This window comes from Brachionichthys hirsutus, chromosome 10, assembly GCF_040956055.1.
Source record: "Brachionichthys hirsutus isolate HB-005 chromosome 10, CSIRO-AGI_Bhir_v1, whole genome shotgun sequence".
Classification (NCBI taxonomy): domain Eukaryota; kingdom Metazoa; phylum Chordata; class Actinopteri; order Lophiiformes; family Brachionichthyidae; genus Brachionichthys; species Brachionichthys hirsutus.
This window is the reverse complement of record NC_090906.1, coordinates 3,329,781-3,353,797: the sequence shown is the minus strand read 5'-3', so window position 1 is coordinate 3,353,797 and position 24,017 is coordinate 3,329,781. Positions and strand designations below refer to the sequence as shown.

The 24,017-nt window shown below is 40.1% G+C and overlaps 1 protein-coding gene across 1 annotated transcript in view; it reads right to left on the bottom strand.

Moving 5' to 3' along the window:
- Positions 1-11,463: 11,463 nt before the first annotated feature.
- Positions 11,464-24,017, bottom strand: part of gabrg2 (gamma-aminobutyric acid type A receptor subunit gamma2) — a 29,076-nt gene continuing 16,522 nt past the window's right edge. The window contains exons 7-10 of the mRNA XM_068744982.1: positions 16,875-17,027; positions 14,542-14,747; positions 14,143-14,166; positions 11,464-11,742 (exon numbers count right to left, since the gene is read on the bottom strand). Of these exons, the coding sequence (XP_068601083.1) occupies positions 11,464-11,742; positions 14,143-14,166; positions 14,542-14,747; positions 16,875-17,027 (662 nt within the window). The remainder of the gene's footprint in view (positions 11,743-14,142; positions 14,167-14,541; positions 14,748-16,874; positions 17,028-24,017) is intronic.

Sequence of the window (24,017 nt, the reverse complement as noted above, 5' to 3'; positions counted from 1 at the left end):
TGCAAAACCGCTGTAACAGTGAAGAGAGACACTACACAGATATTCAATAACTTCAATTTTATGCACTGCAATTTAGTGTCACCAAAATCACTGCAGTGATAGAAATGTTGAAAGTAATACTTTTACAACAGTGAGGAAGCTCCAAGTTACTGCCAGTAGAAAGTCAGGAAAAATATTTTAGAAAAATGCAAAGTATTAAATGTAACAAACATGGTTATAAAAATGTATATTAACTTGATATGCTTCAACTTTAATGGTAACCAGGGTATCAGTTTTAACTTTACCACAAAGCTTGCAGTGACAAAACATTTTCCAATATCGATTTATGCTGGGAATTTTGCAATAAAACAACAAAGCTGTGTTTCCTCAAGCACATGATATCTGGTAATCTAAAGGTTGATTTGGATCATGTAAGATGTCCTTGGAGCTGAAAACCTGTCGGCCTCCCTGCCAAAAGCACACTGCCATATGGTCCTAATACATTTTAGATTCACACTTCATTTTCATATCAATTAGATGTCCATCTTGGGAATCCAAGTCACTCACAAAAACTGCAACCGAGTTCAGTGGGAATCCAGTTGGGAGTCACCTAATCAAGCTGCACATATTGTATATCCACCTCTACTGACCTCATAGTTGTAAATATGTTACAAGAGACAGAGGGAATTGAAAGAAAATAATTGGCTGTGGCAACCCCAAATGGGAAAATGTGGAAAGAAGATTACATTTTTACAAACACACTTTAATCACATTCACAAACATAGTTTCACATATCTCACCAGGAAGGCACTTAAATACACCATAAGTGCTTAAATTACAACACTCAATCAACAGAAAATTAGAACATTTGAGTTGATATTCAACTAAAGGGCAAATTATATTTTGGTATGTTGTTTGACACCAGATGATTGTCCTTATACCGAACAATAAAGCGATAATTCAATTCCTCCAATTTGTTGTTGAGAAACATAAAGAGCTATCGGCGGTGAGACACAACATGTTTCAGTAGCAGTAATTTGATACAACCTTTTGATGCTGGGACAGCTCTTTAATCATCACTGATGAAAGGACCACATTTGACAATGTGATCTTTTATGCTGCATCAAAGGCAGGTCTTGTTCCAATAGTCCATTCACAGATATTCCCTTTTCCACCTGTTCCTCCTTCTCAACAAGCTAAACTACCACCCTGTTCATTTGAGCTGCAGACTTCACACTCAGGCTACAGCACTGAGGCTACAGCACTGAATGTGAAGCGATGATCTCCCCCACCACTAGCGCCACCTCCTTCACACTGCAGGGAGAACTGGCACCTGCCTCAATGCCATGCCTTTCTGACAGTAACGCGAGACCTCCAGAAGCCATGATGGCATCTGGGAGCTCCCCCAACCAGCCAAAGCCTAGCTGGCAAAAAAAAAAAAAAAAAAAAAGACACACACAAAATAAACAAGTAACAAAGTAAAACCGGAAACAACACAAAAGACTCTGAACAAACACAACTAGCACATATCAAAGACCACCTTTTCCAATCAAGAATCATGGCCTCAGATCTGGAAGTGCTGATCCTCATTCCACTCGCTTCACACTCAGCTGCAAACCGCCCCAGTACACGCTGAAGGTCCAGGCTCAATGAGGCCAACTGGACAACATTGTCCGCAAAAAGCTGAGATGAAATGATTTGGTCCCCAAACCAGACCCCGTCCAGCCCCTGGCTGCACCTAGAAATTCTGTTCATAATGATTATAAACCGAACCAGTGATACAGGACAGCCCTGCCAGAGTCCAACATGCACATGCAGCAGGCCTGACTCACTGCCAGCAATGCAAATCAAGCTCAGACCTCGATCATGCAGGGACCGGACAGCCCTCAGCAAAGTGCCCTGACCCTCATACTCCCTAAGCACCCCCCACAAGATACTATGGGGTCACGGTCGAACACCTTCTCCAAATCCATAAAACAAATGTAAAATGGTTGGGCAAACTCCCACAACCCCCCCCCCCCCCCCCCCCCCCGAGAACCCGATGGAGGGTGTGGAATTTGTCCAGTGTTCAACGATCAGGACGAAAACCACATTGTTTCTCCTGCAACCGACGTACAACTATCTGTCTGATCCTCCTATCCAGCACCCTGGAATCGACTTTCCCTGGGGAGCTGAGTAGCATGATCCCCTTTAGTTAGAGCACACCCTCCACCCTTCTTGGAAAGGGGAACCACCACCCTGCCAGACCAGAGGAAATGTCCCCCACCGCCATGCAATACTACATAGACGTGTCAACCAGAGACTTAAGCTACTCAGGGCGAATCTCATCCACATGTCTCCTAACTGGTGATAGTGGAGGCTTGGTCTTTAATACGTGCTATTAATACAATTTACAATCATATTGCCAAAGCCAAAATGACCAAATCACAACTCTCAATTTCCAAGCAGAAAATGGAACATCTAATATTTTAGTAAACTAGTGCAGTGAAGGCACACATCTCCACATCGGTATTATTTCCTGAGGAAATCGGATCTTGAAGCTGTGATGGCATGTGTTCATTAAGTTTTGGTTTATCCTTGAGCAAAGCATACTTTTGCTCACTCATTTGACTAAATTGTATTTACAATATTAATCTCAATCAGAATTTTAAGCAAGTTATTTTTGTACAAGTATAGGGTTGCAACCATTGTGGTTTTGTCTAAATGTAGGCAAAAAACCCTGCCCTGTTTGTAAACTAATCAATTCAATACTTCATAGGATGAGCAGACGGATGGCTTATGTTCATTCAGCATCCAGGAAATGGGCGCTGATTGTTTGATGCCTTGTTAAGTGAACTGTACAGACTGAAAATTACATTTAAAGATCTGTATTACACTTTGCATGTATACATGAAATTGTTTTTAGTTGCGATCAGTGCAACACCACAGGACACAGAGTATTGCTATAGGCATACTGTCAGCCAGTATTTGCCCCACGTTTACTTGTAACCCCATGTGACAGCAGTTCCCCTGTAAGACTGCGGAATTGACTGCAGCGTATTCTCAGTAATGGAAAAGCCACTGTAAAGCCAGTAAAGCGACATTACGGCAGATCAGGTACACACAGGCCTCTCAGTCACGCTCACAAGAGCTTCTTGTGTTTGTCCTACAAAGTGTAGGGATTTCCAGCAGATATCCGAACCGCACAGACAGTAGAAAATTGCTGGGCCCTGATATCTCTGATTTTGTGTGTCAAGTTAAATGTAGTGGGGGGGGGGGGGGGGGGGGATTCTTAGAATGGGGCCTGGAAGGAAGAGTCACTGTTTAGTTAGCCGAGAATAGAAGTGTTGTTTTCTTGCTGGTGGTTGCAGGTTTCACTTTGTACCTATATAGCTTTCTATGGGAAAGATAAATTGTTGTTATGTGCAAAATGAGACAATTATAAGAAACATTAAGAGGTTATAGGTTACATTACTAGCCTGATACAACATGCTTTGCTTGTGAAAGAAAAATGAAAAAGTGAAATAAGGCCATATGTGTCATGGTGTCCCATGTTATCTGCTTCTCTGACACCGTTTTTCCATGTCTTGCAGTGTGGGCGTGGCCGCGGGAGAGTTGGCTGAACACCTGGAGACACACCTGCCAGCCATTTGTCATTAGACACGTTTGCTACTTAAACCCAACCCTGCTGGCACCCCGGTGCATAATTATGATAATCCGTGCATCTGCTTTGTATGGAGCGCCAGTGTGTTTTTGTCTTCTCTTCTGTGACCGGAAGATTTTGTATATTTTTGGTGCCGACTTTCTTGTTTAGTATGTTGTTTTGATTGTATTTTGCATTTACGCTTTGTGGGACCTCAGCCAGTCCAAGTTTTAGTTATTTTGTAGTTTGCATTTTCTGGATTGTTGTTCTGTATTAACGTATCTATTTTATGAGCAAAGTATTTTTGCTAAAATAACAATTGTTGTATGATGCATTATATTTTATTTGCAAATCAAGACTTATTTTTTATTAAAGCATAACATTTATGATATCATTTTTCCTTTCTTGGACTGGTAGTGATATTCCACCTGAGAGGCCTCCAGTTAATCCACTGTTTGTTAAAATGCAGAATTAAAAAAAATATGGGACAAAACTTCACAATGAAAAGCTGGGAAGGTTTTATATGGAAAACATGTCCCAAAAGCCATTTATAAAACACAGGCAGTGTTCTCTGGAAAGTTGTTTTTGTTAATAAGCTCAGTGAGTCAGACAAACTTGAATCTTGAACCTTTTGTTTAAGAGGGAAATATCAACTGTCCAATTTGTTTTTTCTATATTAAAAACGGATTTCTAAATAAGTCTGAAAATATAAAGTACAAGTAATATATATTTTCAGTACATGTTCATACATGAGTCATGTCCGCATCCCCCCTACGGGAGTGACTCAGCTGTGCTCTTGGTTGAGTCGCTTGGATCAGGGGTAAGTGGTAAGTTACAGGCAGATATATCCAAAGCATGTAAAAGTGGCTACTTCAGCCCTGTAGGGAGACAGTGAGAGCCGTTTTTCTTGACTAGACAGATCTGACGTTGTGGCGACACCGCCTCAGGGCGCGCAGGAAGGGGCAGTCGCATGGAGAGAGTTGGTGTCAAGGGCAGAGCGTTTGAGAAGTGTGCTCCAACAGCCGTCTAATGAATGCACATATATTTAGGAGGATACAGTCGAATATAAAAACTCCATTCAGGTTAAAAAATAAAAATTTCTGACACAATTCACATTGACTGTTTTACTCACTGAATAGTAAGCTGGCCTTCTTTAGCTATTTGAATTTGTTAAATATGTGTGAAGGTTTTTGTCAAAATAGCAAACAGATGCTGTAGGACAGCGTCCCTCGATTCTGTCTCAAACAGCTCTGTCAGAAAAGCCTCTGAAAATGAAACTGAAACACGTGCACGCACATCTTGTGCACGTTCGCCCTCTGTGACATCACAGGGGTTGAGATTTCTGCCAGACGCGTTTCAGTAGGTGATTACAGAACTACACAAACTATGCAGGGTTCACTTGATAGTTTATTTTGCTGTTTTGGGGTTGGTAGTGACCCAAAAGCACCATAATAGCGTAAGTTTTTCATAATAGGTTTCCTTTAATGGCTCTCAAATGTCTCACTTACAGTATCTCTGACTCTCGCCGATAATTTACATCCCAGCACAAGGTGATGCGGCCGTATTGTGGAGGGGAAACGTGTGTAGCATTGTGCCATTCCTGTCTTCACGCTCCATCTATCCCGTCAGAGCTCATTGCCACAGTTCATCTTGAAACCAGGCTGTGAAACAGACCTTGTAATGGCCTTGGCTTAACTTAGGCTTTCATTATGTCTGAGCCTCTCGATGCTGAGGCAACGAAGTGAGGGACCTTACCGGGGTCTAGTGTTTCACGAGTCTTATTTGATTCTTCCTAAAATAAACGTCAGCGAGACATAAACGGTCAGAACAAAAAAACATAATGCTGTGGCTAAGGACAATGAAACGAGAGGATACCTGTAACGCCCGATAGTCTGAATTAAACTCAAAAAACAGTGGCTGCCCTACAGGAAGGCTGAGAGTCAATGTGTTTGCACTGCCATCTTTTATCAGCACTACACAAAATAATTTTTTTTGTTGTTGCAAGGAATGCAAAGTACTTTCTAAATAAGGAATATCTTTAAACTTTAAACGGTGTGGCTGTTTTAATCAACATCAGCCACACCGTACTCTTATCTGTAGCACAACCCAAAGCAACAGAGTCTTCTAATTTCACAGATTTAGTCACAGCGAAGAAGCCAGTCACTGTGAAAGATTAGAGATTTAAACATATCGGCACCTGCAGCTTTCTGTGCCTGCAGGGCCAGCGCACTAAAATATTCACAAGGTCCACGAGACTCTGATGGGGCCCAGGGAGGTGGGATTAATCACAACCAAGCAATTAAATGTCTTTTGGTACTTCACAATTCTAACCATTTAAACAGACTTTTATAAGTCATGATACGTACGTCTCTTCACAATGTCTTTAATGTAGAAGGTATTTTATGGACATGCCACCGCTCACGATTCCCAGGTGGTCTCATTATTTCTGAGGAGAGGCGTTAACAAACGTTTGACTTTATCATTTCAAAAATGTCAATCAAAACATCAATAAAATAGCTGGTAGCTATTTTTTGATTTTATCTAAAGTAATGGTTCAACTTTCATGTTCTATTTTTCTATAGAGGGTTAAATCAGTCAGCCTCTCTAATGAAATGCACCGGGTTTGCTTGAAAGGAAATTAGTTCTTCCCCCAACTACGAGCATCTGGAAAAAGATAAACCTTTTTATTAACGTACCAAAAGTCGATTTTCAATCCATGATTTTTTATGCTCTGTGTTCAAATCCTTTGTGTTTGTCTGATTGTCTCCACCTGGCCCTGATTGTCTCCTCTCTTTGCCACCTGTCTGTCACCCATTTGTCCTGCTTTTCCCTGTGTCTGCTCCTGACTATTTTACATATGGCTTTTGTTTCTGCTTCTGTTTATTGGGCTTTATTATATGGGTGTACATTTATATTTTTCCTTTTGGACATCTTGCTTTTTGATGTACTCACTTTATTACTTGGTTTGCCCTCATGTTGTCTTTGTTTGAGTCCTGTATTTTTAATGTGGCTGTTTTTCAAAAGTGAAACCTCTGAGTAACTTAACCCTGAGATGAGGAAAACTGTCAGTCATCCATTCCAGAAAGAGAGGTAAGCCCAACTTGGAGTCAATTGCCATGGTAACCAACTCTGTGAAAATATGAAACCCTGAGTTTCTAACTTTCTCCTCCCACATGAAGCAAACTGTCTAACATGGGCTGTCCGTATATTTGTCATCCAATAGATATGAAAGCAGAATTAATGTTTAGCTTTTGTTCAATGTGAAATACAGCTTGCACTAATAAATGGTACACTAGCTGAAATAATTGATGCAACAGCTCATGAGAATTATGGATGTGCCTTGGTTTTATTTTACTTATATTAATATCAGTATTATTAGAATAAGCTTTTATACCTGGTCCCCAGTAGGTAACGTGTGTTACACATGGAATACAAGGTCATCTCCAACCTCCCATCATCATCGGGATCATTGACACTCCTGTCTAAGAAATACAAGATGCCAATAACACAAATGTCCAAACCTGAGTTTGCTAAACTACAAGCAACAAACTAGTATATAATTTCCATATTGTTTGTCTAATTGCGCACTGATGAAGACGAAGTGCTGGAATCCTAAAAAGCAAGCAGCGTTCAGTCCGCATTATTCATGCAGTGCTCCCTGAACTCAGAGTTCTGCAATCACAGAGGAACTTGTACTTCATTTGATCAAAAGCCAGCTTTGAAGGCCCAGTGCTGTGATACTGGTTTGAAATAATCAGAGGGATTCACTTGTCTTGAGGTTCTTTGGAGCAGTGGGTCCTCAACCTTTTTCCTGCCACGGACCGGTTTCATGCCGGGCAATTATTTCGCGGACCGGCGGGTAATTACATTTAAAAAGAGGAGTATAATCTTACCAATAAACTTTATATTATGCACTTGCAATAACTATTAAACAAGTATTACACCAATATCTATTCACCATCAGTCTCAATAATTGCTTCTGTCCTTCATGGTCACTTTTTTCACTGTTTCATAAATTCCACATTCTTGTCTGTTAATCCAGGGTTCTTGGTCTCTATATGCCGAAGCAGTTTTGAACCTTCGTTAATGAAGCCAGTCAGCTGGAGATAAACCCGTGTTTTAAGCATGACTCCTAGTTTCTGTTAAAATACGTTTTCTTTTCTTGGAGGTTGTCGGTTCCTCTTCTTCTTCCTCCTCACTTGGACTTTTCCCTTTAGCAAAGAAGCTCTTGTTTGTTTGTTTGTTTTTACGTATTCATTTTCGCTAGTTTACGGCTGTTATTAGTTTTTAGTAACGTATCACGTGGCCAAGAAAATTCACAGGCGAATGTTGCGTTGGATAAAATCCAGTAGTTTTTCAAAATAAAACACTTTTAGATGCTAATAATCGATACAACGGAAATTGTATGAATTAGTCATTCTTTCTGTGCGGCCCGCGGCCCGGTGGTTGGGGACCACTGCTTTGGAGCTCCCGTCCTTACAGAGTGGAGGGAGAAGTACAAGCACAGGGGTTGATCGGTAAACTGCTGCTCCAGGTGCTCTGTCCTATTAGACATTCACTGGAAAAGACTCAAACTGGCTGTGCACTGCCTGCACGGAAAGAACACTATTAATACATAGGAATATGTTGAGCCCTCATCACAATGAGGTAAATGTGTGTGTGTGTTGAGGCTGCATTTAATCATCTGTTGGCTTGATTCTAAACATGCAAATGGTGGGACTCCTAAAAATAAGGAGAACATTGACATATTGGCTGTATTCTACAAGATGTGAAGGGATAACTTGAGGCACTATGTCCATTTCAATTTCAAATTGTGAATCCATGTGAATATACACCAAGTAGAACATGTGAATCCATGTTTCTACTTGGTGTATATTTCTTGCTTGACTGGATACAATTGGCTAATTTATCTATACTAGTATTTACTCATCTGGCAGAAGAAGTGAAATGACAGCTATGATTCACACAGAAGATAATTTAGTTTTGTCATTTTCAGTACAGAAAGTCTTGATGATGGGCAATTATGCTATGATATTAACGATATGTAGATATTGATATAGATATTTAATAGATTTAAATATAACTTTGATACTACTTCAGCAATACTAATTATTGCACACAATACTAAATATGGTAAATAGCTTCATAAAAATATGAATACAACAATTGGACTTATAAAGATGCGCACACTGATAGATGCAATCAATTTATTTATAAAATTCACAGCTATGTGCAATTCCCTTAAGAAAATGCTTAAATATACATATGGTAAACACCTAACATATAATATGCATGAGCATTGTTAATGTATGAAATTAATTTTGTTCTTGACCACCTTTGAGGTCTGCAAATCCAGAGTGTATTGTTTTCTGCAGTTTGACAATATACATATCAATAGGCAGTTCTCTCTCACACACACACACATATATATATATATATTTGTGGGTTTTAAAATAAATGAAATCTTTCAAAATAAGTACAATTAAATAAATCCCATGTCAATGCAGAGAAAGGATGAAAACATGGTTTCATCAAAGCATCTCCCATACAGTTTAATAATCCTGGATATACAATGGAGTGGCCAAAATAAATAAATAATAATAATATAAAAGGAATTAACTGTAATGGAAAAAAATATATATAAAAAGTTTATTTTTGTGCCATTGTGGAAACACACACACACACACATCAGGTATAATTCAAAAATCCATTAGGAATAAAAGTCTGGATGTTATTGGTGTGGTCCACATGCTTTTGGTTTCATCTTTAAAAAAAAAAAAACAGAAATAAAAAGTTTGGTGTGACCAGCTTTAGTTTGTATATATGTTGTCGAAATAGATTCACAAATCGTGTGATGTTCTCGATCGCATGTGTGTCAGTTTGGCACTCGAGAAGATGTGATCACCCCTTTGGATTTCTGTAAACTACTGAACACTGAGGATGACCACCCCACAGTTCTATTGGCACGCTAATGTTCAAACATGTGCACACTGAGACCATGTTTGCACATTATGTAGCAGTTTCTGAACACAACAGGACTACCATTAAACACAAAAGGATAGCACCTCAGGAAACATGCTAATCTTTTTTTTCAAACTGTGTGTCAGTACCATCACTGATGCTTTAGAAAGGCTGGGCTGATAATAAGACCGATGGAAGCGTGTGGCAGTGAGAAATACAAAAATAATCAATAGACGTGTAGACGAGTCAACGTTTTGCTTCTGGTGGTTTGGGAACTCTGTTTTATGTGTTTTTATTTCCCCACAATAATAAACTGTACTACTCAGAAGCTGCACAACAAGTAATGTTGGAATTCACTAACTCAACAGATACAACAGTTTGGCAGGCCTCCATGAGAGTAGTGTACAATCACAACATATAAAACACGGAATAAATAAGCTCAAGGTCCACATCAATGGAAATGTGTCTTTGTTTTAAATAAAAGCATTCAGTGTTCCTTTTCAGGGGATATATCAACATAGTGTACAATGTCTTTTAGTAAAATAAATAAATACCAGCAATAAATAGATCAATAAATAAATACCCTATTACATCCCGCATATTACACATGGTCAGTCCAGCATAATACAATCCGTCTGTTGTATTGTATGATGGTATACTGTCACATTGCTGAAATTACAAAATGTACGCCCCTTTACAAAACCCCAGGGCTTGACTAGTGATTTTCTATATTCTCTATACATGGACAGCATGATTTACACTTATTTGTTGTGCAACATCTCCATTCGGTGAATTTCTCTGTAAGGGGCTGCAATCACAAATGAAATGCTTTCCTGTTTTCTCCATGTTCTGCAGACAACATTAAGGAAACACAACTTGAACGTATTTTCAACGTGAAGGAAAATGAGAGGCTCGCTTATCATACATCTGTCCTCAAGCAGATGTTTTTTTTTGCTTTATTGTACTTCCTGTTATTAAATGTTGTTGATGGTTTTGTTTTGTTGCTCATCAGGGAAAATGCAGTTGCTTTATCGCTACTTTGTTCAGTTAAATGTCAAGAAATGATGAGCGTAAATGAAAAACCCAGTATTTTTGTTACAGCAGAGACGTGTCATTATGTAAATGTTCACTTTAAAACACCAGAGTGAGGAGAAGATGGCATGTCAGTGTTGTCTTGCTTGATATTCTACATTTCTCAACTTAACATAATAAACTGAGCACATTTTTATGATTTTCTCATTTTTTCCTGAAAAAAACTTGATTAAAAATCAAGTGCTGTTTTTATTTCTCAGAGCCAACAATAATAGACCATAACATGTTTATTTTTGCCCTGATAGGTGCATGCAATAAATGTAAATGGCTGTCAAATATATACAGCAAATGTACAGTTGATCATCTCTCATAAATGGCCACTCTCTGACCGATGTAGGAAATAAGGTGAATAACCGTATCAACACTAAATAAGTGTTGATAATGAATTTTATGTCTGTCTATTATAGCTCTATTAAAGTGATATCTTTATCTCTATCTTATCATGGACAAAAAAAAAAGAACACAACATTTTCTATGGCCTGTATATGTTTAAATGTTTGGGGTAGATTTGATATCACCGAAAGAGTCAATTGGAAATGAACATGAAATTTCACATTAAAAAAATATATCATGAAAAAAATCCAAGATTTCGTGAATTGTTCACACAATCGTTGTTGATATTATACATTTACAAACCTCCTCGTTCCATTAACATGTAATGCTACAACATTTGCAATGTCTGTTGGCTAATTAAATGACCGAAGTTCAATGAAATTAAAATGAGACAAATCTTGGGGTGTTGTCGGTGGATGTCCGTTCAAAATGTTCCTTTAATAGCATATATAGAATATAATAAACTGTATTAAGCCCTAGAGATACAGATAGGAGACCCAGTAGACCAGGTTGAAGAGACCGAACGCAGTTGGGAAAAAGATGCGTGCATAAGAGTCTATCTTGGCAATGCGGATGTGCAACCTGCCGTGCCGCCAAGCTCCGGAGCGGCAGTCTTCAAAACAGCAGAAGAAGCTGGTGCAGTCCTTCCCATCCAGACACTCATAGCCGTACTCCTCATCCCGCTCCTGCATATGTGTGGCGTTGTTCATCTGAATGGCCGTGGCCGAGCGCGGGCGGATGTCTACCGTGGGTGTCTGCTTATGACAGAACAGAGAGAACTAGTTAGCCACCAGAGCCAGAGAACGATAATGAAGACCCTTCTGACACAACAGGAGGCCTATCCTACATCTATTTGCATTCATTGCACCCTCAAATTACCAATTAGCCCTTTATAATGTCAAGGAAGCAGATATCGACCTATAGATAATAATGTGATTAGAGAGGCTCGTGGTGATCAAGGGGCAGCATATGTTGAGCCCAAATTACAGTGGTATTCATTTCACAGCAGTGATAGATGCTGGTTTACGTAGCAGTTACAGTGCTGGGCAATGTCAATCTTTTTTTTTTATGTCGATCATGCAAGAGGCTGCTACAAAACCATCTAAATAAATATGAACAGATAACTACCGCAATCACAAGTGACTCAACAAAAAGTCATAATTTGGACCTGCATGGATATTGCAAGCCATTTTTGTGATTCATTTTGTGCGGCTTATGATGCGTCATTAAGCCAAGCTTTGGGAGGAGCATGTGCTGGCAGATGTGCAGCAGCACACAGCTCAACGTTTCTACAGCCCACGCGCTCTGTCACTAAAAAAAGAAAAAAGAGAAAGCTGTGCTCACCACTGGAGGGCAGATGCCAGTCAACCACGTTCATTCTTAAAATAGGACTGCATCATCAGTTATGCATCTCAAAATGTAGACTATTATTATTCAAACGGCTCTTTTTTTAACCATCCGGTTTAAATTCTGAATGTTTGGCAGATTAAATAGAACACCTCCACCTCCTCTTGTCAGAAAGGGAATCTCCCTTGACCTTGATAATAAATAATCATTTCCATATCACCTTTATAAAAGCCAGAGTGAGGTGAGCCTGCACTGAAGTTGAGCTTCTAAGTCTCCAGATCACAACTTTCCATCTAAAACATGCAAGCAGCTGTCTTTATGCTTTGACTTCATAACAGGAACAAGAAGCTCGAAATGCCCCTCTTTTTACAGTGTGATTTATGTGCTGGATAATTCGATTATTATTACTTTTTAACAAGTATTATTAATTAACATTACATGTGAATTAATTCCTTTCTACTTTCAGCAAATATCAATATAAAGACTTAAACTACAGGTTTCAGACCCAGTTAGTATCTACATTGGCATGCTTGCTGCAAATAAACAGGGTAATGCAGTTTAGTTTTTCAGCTGTAAGCATGCAATATGAATAAGATAACTAAGTTACAACTCCCTTGAACTTCTCATTTTGTCCAGCACTTGTGCACAAACCTGCCGTCCCAGTGATGCATAACCCCCAAAAAGAAGAAAAACAAGATAAAGTGTAGTTTCAGCAAGTTTGTCCTCATTTGACAGACAATATGTTGAGTTAATGAGGAAAGGTTCTCAGACGGGATTGGAAGTGCAGTGGAAGCTCAAGCAAAAGGAGTGTTAATGCAGCATCCTCGTAGCCTGGTCGGGCTCGGCTGTGCTGTGTTGGTGTTAGCAAATAAAATATAACAAATAATAATGAAAGAAAGAAACAGCACAGTGACATTTGCAACTTTAACTGGCTGAAAGTAGACAACCTCTAAAAGATGGCAGAAAGAGTATGGTACTGAGGGATCCCTTCATTCTCTGGCTTGAGTCGATTGAGAGTGCGGTAGTATTATTTAAATACTACAGGTGCACTTTATATTCAATCTACATATCGATTCATGTCTAGGCTGTTTATATAAATATACTAACCCCAAAAAAGATCACTATAATGAAACATTGCTAATCTCTTCGTGGTGAACTTTGATGACCTTCCCTTGTCCGTAAGCTAAATTTAGATCTTTGCTTGATACCACCCACCCTGGGTGCATTTTGAGCGTTTAGAGATTAGTCTTTGTTAATCTTGCTTGACCTCCAACTCTTGAGAGTGTGCATGGGTGGAGTTGCAGGGGTTGTCTTTTTCAGTCTGTTAAGGCTCTGCTGACTCTGTAGGAAGCGTCAGGTTGAGAAGCCCAGCAAACACACAGGTACAGGTTCACTGGCAGGAGAAGGGAAAGAAGAGGCAGCATTGCAGCAGCTGCTTGTTCGTCACGACAACAACGATGAGTGTAACAGGACAGAGGGAGCCAGAATTATTCCATACTCGGTGATGACAACTCAATTCCTCTGGACATGAGATGCATGGGAAGCTTATTTGATTTTTTAAAGCTGCACAAATGTGTCTGGCTGGCTGCCTCTGCACTGTGTGCCCCCCCCCACTCCCCCTTTCGTGTTTTCTGTGACACTATTTACTATTTATTAACCGATGCAAGTAGAGAGAGAGAAAGCAGGTCGATAACGAAGGATTATAGCGAGGCACATCAGCTGTGGAACATACAGAAAAGCAGTGAGGTGCTCGAGGCTCACAGAGCCAGAATGCATCAGAAACATGCAGTCAGACACAGGCAATATACCTTTGAAGAAAATAGCCGGAGGAGCTTTTGTCCAGACAGGAAACATACAAATAACAAAGAATACATGTAAACAGAGAACAAAAAAAAAAATCAACAATTAAAAAAAATATATAAAAATGAACTAGCTATTGTGTAAAAATTACAAGCAGCATTTTCTGAGGCTTATCCACGTTTTGGAATGGAGAGGGAGAGGCAAAGCGAGTCCGCAGATAGAATTCAAACTTTGACCTCAATAAGGGATGGGCCTACCATATTATATTACACAAAGATATTGCCCATAGATTGGGATTATGATTGTTGTAAATTACGCTGTAAAACTGAAAAACATTAATGGTCAAAAATCCAAACTTTAACAATATATTTAAAAAGGAAAACAAAAATGCTTAAAAAGATGCTTACCGGGTTTTTCTTCTTCTTGTCCTTTTTGGCGCTTGGCTTCCTGTTGCTGACAAAGTAGTGCAATGTGCCATACTCGATGAGTGCAGCAAAGACGAAGATGAAGCAGACGGAGACAAACAGGTCCATGGCAGTAACGTACGACACCTTCGGAAGGGATTTTCTAGCGATGGTACTCAGGGTGGTCATGGTCAGCACTGTGGTGATGCCTGATGGTGAGAGTGAAGAAAGAAAAAAATCCAAAATAAATAAAAAAATTAGACAGTAAATACTCTGTAATTTGGCTTTTACTTACTGAGAAGTAATTCCACCATCATCATCTGAAGTTATTTTATAAGCTGTACGTTATAAAGCATAAGTGATAAGGCCTGGAACAGTCAGATAATTCTAGCCTCCAAGTTACCTCAAAGTCCATAATCACTTCTGGCATACCTTTTAACATCACCATTTCAAGTTTTAAATTGAGAACGCTTAAAGACGGGCCATGCATTTTTGCTGTGGATCCAAGGGGATATCAGAATCAGATGACTGCTAATGTGCTAACCAACCAAAGTATCAATACTTTCAGTTGTGCAGTGTAGAAGACTTGCAATGTGTATGTGCTTCAGTCACCTACATTCAAATGTATTTTGTGCTATATGTATAGTCTATTTTCAGTCTTGCTCTGCCTATCTGTCTCTCTTTCTTATTTGTTTGCTTGCTGGCTGGTCTTTTGTCATGTCCGCTGGTTTGTCCGCCTGTCCAATGAATGAATGAATGAATGAATCAATACAATTTTATTTGTGTAGCTCAAATTCACAAATCTAAACCAGTCTGAGGGCATTAGCAGTGCCCAGATTAACTATACCCTCTATGTGTCTCTTCATCCATCCATCTATCCACACACACACACACAGTATCTACAAAGTTGGCGATCATCGCTGGCTGTTTAATTGCAAGCTCTTAACAGCTAGAGGCCATCGGGGGGGCAGCAGTACATAAAGTGTTTTACTGTCCCCCTGACCCACATTATCGACTGATTTAGTTGCCATTGACCACCACACTGATCTTTTATTGAGTAACTCTCCTATTTTTTCACTCTGTCTGCATCTGATGTTGCTGGAGTTGGGGGGGACAAACGGAATCTCAACTTCCAAACACTGATAGGGTGATTTAAGCAACTACTTCCTACTACTTTTGAAAAGATCACAAACATAAGCCCCATGTATACTGAAGGTAACACAGGGCTAACATTGATGATGACCTTCATGCCAGATTATCATTGCCATATTGTGAGTGAAATCACATATTTGTGGATGGCAATGAAGGATCAAACGTCATCTGCATTAGTCCACTTCCTAACCACCTGAGTTTCTGTACCTCATTCATTGTCTTTCAAAGAAAACTAGAAAGACAATCAGAGATTGCAGACCTTCGCCTCCAAAAGACTATTCGAAATAATAAAATAATTCTAGAATCTGGATCCAGATCCAGATCAACGCCATTCTCGGGGAGGACCGAGCCAAGGACAGAACCTTGCTTGTGTAAAAATTTCAAGTCGATTGCTTACTAGTTTTTGAGTTATGCGCGGGGACAAACAGACAAACGGACCCAATTGCAATACCCTCGCCTCCCCTTCGGCGAGGGTAATAAAGATGTCTGAGTCTATTAAATTTCCCCAAGGGAATAGTACTGTTATTAATTCAGCTACACATCATGTCTAGAACTGCAGAAAGCAAGCACAACACAACCTTTTTCTAGAGAGAGATTAATAATGGGAAAAAATAACGCTGATACCGAAGCATCTACTGAACAAGGATTTCTGCCTGCAGGGATTGTTTAACATTCGTTTTTGCTCACTAATGATCACATGGACTTGAGATTAGGGTGTGCAGCTTTTAGGGGCCCAAAGGGAAGCTGACTAAGGAACACAAAGCTACTGCATCAGAAGCAAACTTTTGATGTCCACTGAACACCAAGGGCAAGTTCAAAAGTTATACATTTCCTTTAAAGACAATTTTGCCCTCCCTATTCCTGAATTAGGCTTGGAGAACAGGCCACCTGCGTTATTCTTGTGCTGAGGCTGCATCTTTGCATCCTCCCTTCTGTATTGCATAATTTATGCTTCATTTAGGCATGCATAAAAAAACATATGTGGAAGGCTAGGCTCTGCTAATCGAGATGGACTAGTTTCCTGAGCAGATGCCTCTTCTCAGAAAGGATGAGAGGCGGCAGAAGAATAAAAGAGATGACCATACGAGTACTTAATGAGCAATAAAGGGGATATGCAATCTCATACAATAATACAAAACTGTGTATTATTATTACTATTATTATTATTATGCTAATTATTCTACCTAATGATGTCCTGGCAGGTACAGCATCCTTATTGATCCAAAACGAGACCCAGGAGAGGACAACAATAAGGGTGCATGGGATGTAGGTCTGGATGGTGAAGTAGCCCATTCTCCTGCTCAGGTCGAAGAAGACAGTCAGCACCACATAGTCTCCTGGATGAGAAGAGGAAACAGAAAAAAGGCAGGGAAAGTGAGAATGCTGTAGATGTAGAAGGATAAAACATCAAGAGAATGAAGTTAATGTATTCCATATGTTCAGGGCTGCATGTAAAAGTGACCTCCATATATGGATGAAGTAAACGATGCATTAGTCTGAGATGTGGATTTCACATGAAGTGCTTTAGACCACCACCATTGTGTCAGATAAATAAATAAATGAATTAAGAATTTCACATGCAATGTTCTAATTATATTAGTTATATATATCCAGTGATTTGTACAAAAAAAATATTTTCCATTTAACTTCAACAGTATTTGGTTATTTTTATTTAAAATTGCTGAATTTTGACATTTATCGTTCAAATACTGAGAAGAGACACGGTGAGGCAGCGGCCAGCCAAGCCTCACCATGGATTGTACTACCACTGGGCTAACCGTGCTACATGCTACACAAGAGAGATCATATTTCTGTCTTTCTTTATGTCGTTATTTATTGTAGCTTTATTAACTAAATTGCCTGATAGTGGGTGGGTTTTTTGTGTGTCAACAACAGTATATGCGTGTTTCTTGTGTGGAGCGATGATAAAACAACTGGAAAAGAGGCACCGTCATTTTTGTGTCTCATGGTAGGGGGCGCTCATCATCCCAGAGATTCTAGTTGTGACTTGTTGACTACAGAGAAAAACAGCTGAAAACTGGCAAATGATAAATTTTGACTTCATTTATAAGTAACGGCAAGACCATAATAATGTTTGATTTATTTATTAAATGTGCTTTTTTTTGTGTGCTACAGTTTGTATGTGTAAAGAATGCTGATGAGAATTTTTACATAACCCGTTAATTGCTGCCAAATTGTGAATAAACTGAACTGTCGGGTTCATAAATGAGTAAATCTGGTTGTGATAATGTTAGTACTTCACCAGCCACCGGTGGTAAAGACACCAAGGCGGCGGGATCACTCCCACATAATTATTTAGCAGTGATGAGTGGGCAGCAGGGACCAAGTCTATTCCCAGCCACTTGGCCACAGACCTGTCAGGTGTAAAAAATGGGATCGGAAATCCTAATTTAAATGGGGACGTGTATGGGCTGCAGGATTACCAAGGCAAAAGAGGCAAAAAGGACCCCAGTGAAGAGTGAGATGGCGAGGCAGAAGAACATACTGAAGGGGAAAATGACGGCACTGGAAGGCTTTTCTTGCTCCCAGAACTTCTGCATCGTGTGTATTTAAGAGGGAATGGAAGGCCAACACTTTCACTTTGCTTTCAGAGCCCTTATAGTGCCCAGGGAGCAAGTTGGGATTAAGTTTCTTGCTAGAAGATGCATCGGCATGCAAACTGTGGGGACTGGGACTCATGCAACCAACAGCCCAATAAGAGGACAATGCTCTTACCAGCTAAGACAGCCACCCCATGTCCATCACTGATATGACGTTGAATCCCAATTGAACAGCAGCTCCAGGTCAAGCCACAAAACAGTTTGGTTTCTATGTGACCATATAGTTCACTGCGCTAACAGTGGTGAGAATGAAATATGGGAAAATTAGATGAAGATCCCGACCCCGCCCCTCCATGACTATAAACAGGAGATAGGTGAGGTAGGTGATGAGGTGAGGAAAATCATGACAAGCCAGTTGCTCCGTGTTTTGTTTTAAATATGAGAAAAATTGCGATTTGGACAATAGTTCTACTCATTTCACATGCAAAATGAACATTATACCATTATGTCACCTCAAATCCAGAGAAATTATGGTGCATGACAAGGCCCACCTTTTTCATCTTTAACTTGTGCCATATTTTTTGAAGTCTTACCCCTATTCTTGTTGAATAACAAACATAGAGCTGGTGCATGCAGGCTAAGAACACAAGCTCCTTCTGTATGCTGATGATGTTTGACAGATATTTCCTCACTTATAAACTCACTGTCACAGTCAGATGATCTAAATCAGATGACAAGATGTGCGCGCCAGATATTACAAATAATTGGACGATTTAGATGGATCCCGGAAGGCTAGATATATCGGGGCATCAAGCTGACCACCTGGGAAAGAAAAAGGAAGCCAACTTCTTAGGTCATTGAGAAAACTCAGACACTTTTACATGACTGGGATAAATATTTCCTAGTGTGGTGAAACAATGGATTTGTTGTATTTCACATACACACATTCTAACACACTTACACATAATCTCATTTGATGAGCTGGAACCAATTGGTGAACACACGCATGCATATCATCCGACTCATTATGTGCAACATATTCACGCTGCATTTATGCCAGACAGACCACACACTGCAATGCTGGCCACTTGTTTCTGCCTGTTCTTCCAACTCGGTCAGTTGTCTACGAAATTGATGAACATTAGATTGTTCTTCTACTTCTTGCTGTGTTTTTGCTACAACTAGCTGAATGCAAACATATCTTACTTCCTCAACTATATACTGTGTGTGTGTGTGTGTACCCACAACACATGGAACAGTCTCTGCAGCTGTGGATTGAACAGCTGGCTAATGCATTTCCTCACGAGAAAGGGCTCACAGCAGACTGCGGTTTAGTGAGGAACAGTCAGCATCTGTGTGTTTGTGTGTTAATGAGAAACAGAGAGCAATGAGACTGTCAGTGTGTATTGTGTATGTGAAAATGTGTAGCCTGTGAGAGAGTCCTGGCAGTGTCTGGACGGGGACCAAGTCTTTGTGATGCATCCCAGCATGCACCTCTGCTCAGTCAGCCATTGATAGCATCTTTAAATAATAAACCAAGTGGAATGCTCCTGGCAGCGCAACTATTAGTGTTCATATTGCTGTGCATGTTTCTGCTGATGCAGGCATGTGTGCCGTATATTACAGTGAACTGTCTTGGTTGTTGGCGTACAGGAGACAAATGAAGGCTCCTCTCAGGGATTTCGCAGCCCCTTTATTTTGTTTTTATTAGCATTACATTATTAGGGGCCAAAAAAAAGAGGCCACTGACATCATGGAAACTGCTGGTTAGTACATTTATATCAGCTTGGTCAGCAACACAAAGCCATTTGCATTATTTCAGACTCTTAATGATAATGGGTTAGGGTTCCCCTCCATATGCAGAAGGTCAACCAGTGTGAGACCCGGCTGCCAGGTCTGTTCACTGGTTTCATGTTCACAGCCTGCAGAACTTTCCAGGAAGGCACTTTGAAGAGGGGCTATCGACCGAGGCGTCCATTCTGGCAGCCAGAAAGCGTATTATTAGCCAGAAGCTAATATTATGTCTCGTCAGGCTGTTAACAACTTCCTGTTTCTACTCCAAACAAAATGGGTTCCTGTACCTCACTGGATTAAGGGTTTTGTTGAGATTCCACAGTGCAGTCTTGTTTGTGCATTAATAATCAAGTCACATTCTTTCTGAAACATAAACAATCCACACGGAACTCGTTTTCTGCTCAATATTTATACATTTTCTTGGCCTCATCCGAAATACGGCTCGGTGCTGGTGCTGATGGAAATTCTGAGACTGCTGTCTGACAAACACTGGTTTTAAGTATTTAGTTATTTAACAGGATTGCAATCATCTCTTGTTCATTCATTTACTTCAAGCTAACGTAATCTGCACAAAGCAATAAAAGCTCACCGGCGATGAACATTTTTCTAAAAACAAAGATGCTTTGTTGTTAAATCCTGCAGAGACAACAACACACACAGAGCAGAATACACACACACATGGTGGGGTGGAGGGAGGGGGGGGCAGGATATTACTCTTCCAAATGACTGTTAACGTACTGGAAAGGCAATAAACCGATTGATACTTTATTATTATTAGAATACAGACATTCTGTATTTGTTTGAAGAGTATTGAACTGGTTTATCCCAGTTTGACTGTACATTATTGCACAACAGCCACATGGGAGTTCATAGGAACATGGTAATTGAGAATAGCTGACCTGGAAAAATAAACGTGTCATTTGAGGAAATCATTCTGCTGGCATCCAGGCTGAAACTTGGTGTGCATTTGGATGTGCAGGACAGACCTGAGGCCCATGCTGGCCTCGCAGTGAAGGCAGACAGACACATTGCAAAGCTGCCAACAGTATGCATTTCTCAGCCCCTCTCCTGTCGGGGGTCATCTGTGTCAGAGATGACACATGCTATTGTGTGTGTGTGTGTGTCAATCACCAGGGTTATGACATGGCTGGTTTCCTGGGTTAACAATGTTTTCTGTAGCATGATTTGTGGCTGTATGAAAGTGATTAACTATTTCAAGTGGCTTTGCATTTTGCTTCCACAAGCCACCGCAGCTACTCCAGTGGGTCGGTCAAGGCATATAGACTTGTCGTGACTGCAAAAAACAAAATTCATGCTTCAGGCAGTCCTATGTTTTTGGAGGTTTGGCATCATTACAGCATCTAAAACAATATGTGTCACACTAACGTGGAGATTACTTCATTTGACGCTGATTATGATTCTGTTTCCCCATCTTCACCGACTTCGTGCTGTGTCCTCTATTTGGGAACAAACACAAGAGAATGCTGAGATGACTGACATCTTAGCAAACTCTAAAACAGAATCTACCTCTCTAAATCTGCATGCCTCCATTTTTCACTGCAGGCAGTCTTTCAAGTGCTCGTTGATGGGAAGAAAAACAAGAGCAGTATTCCCATAGTGATGTCTTCTCCTATGGCCTATCACTACCCCCTGTTTTCAGGTTTTAATTACAGGCTTATTAGTATGTCAAGAAAGAGAAAGAGAGAGAGAAAGCAAAGAGAGAGGGCTGTGGAAAGTAGGGCACAGGGATATACTTGGTGTAAAAAAAAGAAAAAATATATTTTGCAAGAGTGAGCAGGAAAGAAGGTCTAGGTTGTGTATGGCAGACTCTTGTGAGTGCGGTTCCTGTTAGTGCATGGGTCAGGTTAGAATGTGTGGGTGGAGACTGGGAGAGGTGGGATAGGGAAGGTATTAAATTGGTATTTAACTTCACAAAAGGAGGCTTTTGAGCTGAGTCAGAGCAATTCCTCCTCCCACTCCTGCCCATCACAACTATCACGCAGGTGCAGGAGAGAGAGGGAGGGACTAAAGGGGCTGGGAGGAAGGAGAGATTACAGATGCTAGCTTTTGTAGCAACCTGTGCAAAAACATTGTTTCAGCACTTTATAGCCATGAGTGTAATCGGTTAGAAATATCAAAGGTACTATTGATGTGAAATGTATACATTAGAATGAATGATTTCACAGCTGTCTTACTTGATTAGCAATAAAAAGGGCTGAGTAACAACAAAAACAACAACATTGATATGACATTGACATTTCGGTTTTATTTCTTTTTTCTCTACTGCCACTTCCTCTTGATTAAACCAGACAGGTTGTGGCAAACATCCCTGTCTCTACCGCATCATATATTGTTTACCAAGGAATTTGATTGCTGATCGCTTTGGATTTCTCAAACTGAACATATATGTGATATAAATTGTGGCTGTCGCCACACCGCTCCAAGGGATTTCACAAGCCTCCCGATGCCAAAGAAATACTGCTATGTTCCTGTCACCCCTCTCCCTCTTTTAGTGGATTTCCATAAAGAAAAAAACGTTTTCCATAAAAATGCAAACAGATGAAGCCAATGATTAGATTGGGCCAAATTTCAATACATTTCTCTCCCATTTTAACACGGTATTGCCAAACGTATCATAATTGATACACATGGCCTTTCAGGATTTTGAGACTTCTACTTCAGAAGTTTGATTTCCCCACCCCCCGAAAAAGCTGATAGATACAAGCCAAGACATGCATCTGCATTTTCCATGGAATATAATTCTGGATTTTGCAAAAGTAACATAAATTAAGCACAAGTTATGTTCTGACAAATTTGGCAGAAGGTTCCATTAAGACCTTATTTTCCAAAGATGTTTTAAGGGGTTAAGATGAACGAGCAACCGCATGGGTGTGTCAGGTCTGCAGGTAATATCATTCTGAGGTGATTCTTCTGCATCGACTCTATAAAGAAATTACAGCACAATCTGCAATGAATATGAGTCTTTTGGCCTGTCAGAAGGGCTGCTTGGTGTGATCGTTTTTCATAAATACTTTGCACATGGGTGCACGTATTAATCTTTTGCTTGCTGTTTTTTGTCTTCTTCCTTTCAACCACAATGCCTCCAGATTTCCCCCATCAAAGAATCATCCGTAAACTGTGGAGCTCTGTAATCAGGAGAGGGCCAGTGATGTGTCCCTGGGCTTTCTCCACTCAAACTAAATCACACAGGCGGGCGCGCACAGACAACAGGGCTGCATGGCTTGGCTTTTGGAAGGTCACTCTAAGAATAGCTCTGAATACATAAAGCAAGATCAGATTCATTGTAGCTACACTGAAACGTGCATGCAAGCAAATGGACACATTGGAACATGCATTAATTCATGGATACAGAACAAATAACCCAAAGTACTGTGAAGCACACTCAGATGTATCCCACTGACTGCTGTATATAACGTACAGGAGTCCTCAGCTAAAAGCACAGTAGCAACCTAATGTCCTGGCAAAACCCACCCATGAGTCACTGCTTTTGGATGTGTACCTATAAACGGAAAAAAAAGAGACAGGAAATGGCATTGCCTAAATACTTGAAAGCAAAAGCTTCTCTCCCATCTGTGTTGTGCACAATTTTAAGTGGAAATGGTTAAAGGCATCAGAGAGACCCAGAAATGTACTTTACGCCCATTAGATTACCAAACAAATTACTATCATAACGCTTTAACTTTTTCAACCTCATCATCTAACTTGCATCTATAATGCACAAGTTAATTTTTGGAGTAGATAAAAGATGGGAGCGAGCATAAAACATGATGTATATGTTACTGGACATCTGGCGTGCAGAATCAAAGCATTTATAAATGGCTGTTTGTAGCCATGAAGCCAATAATTTAGCCTCAGGTAAAATAAATACGCACATTTCCACCTCATATCCTTAAACACTTAACTGACTGCAAACCGGTTAAGGGGATCCTGCTCTGCAAATTCCCTTTGTGG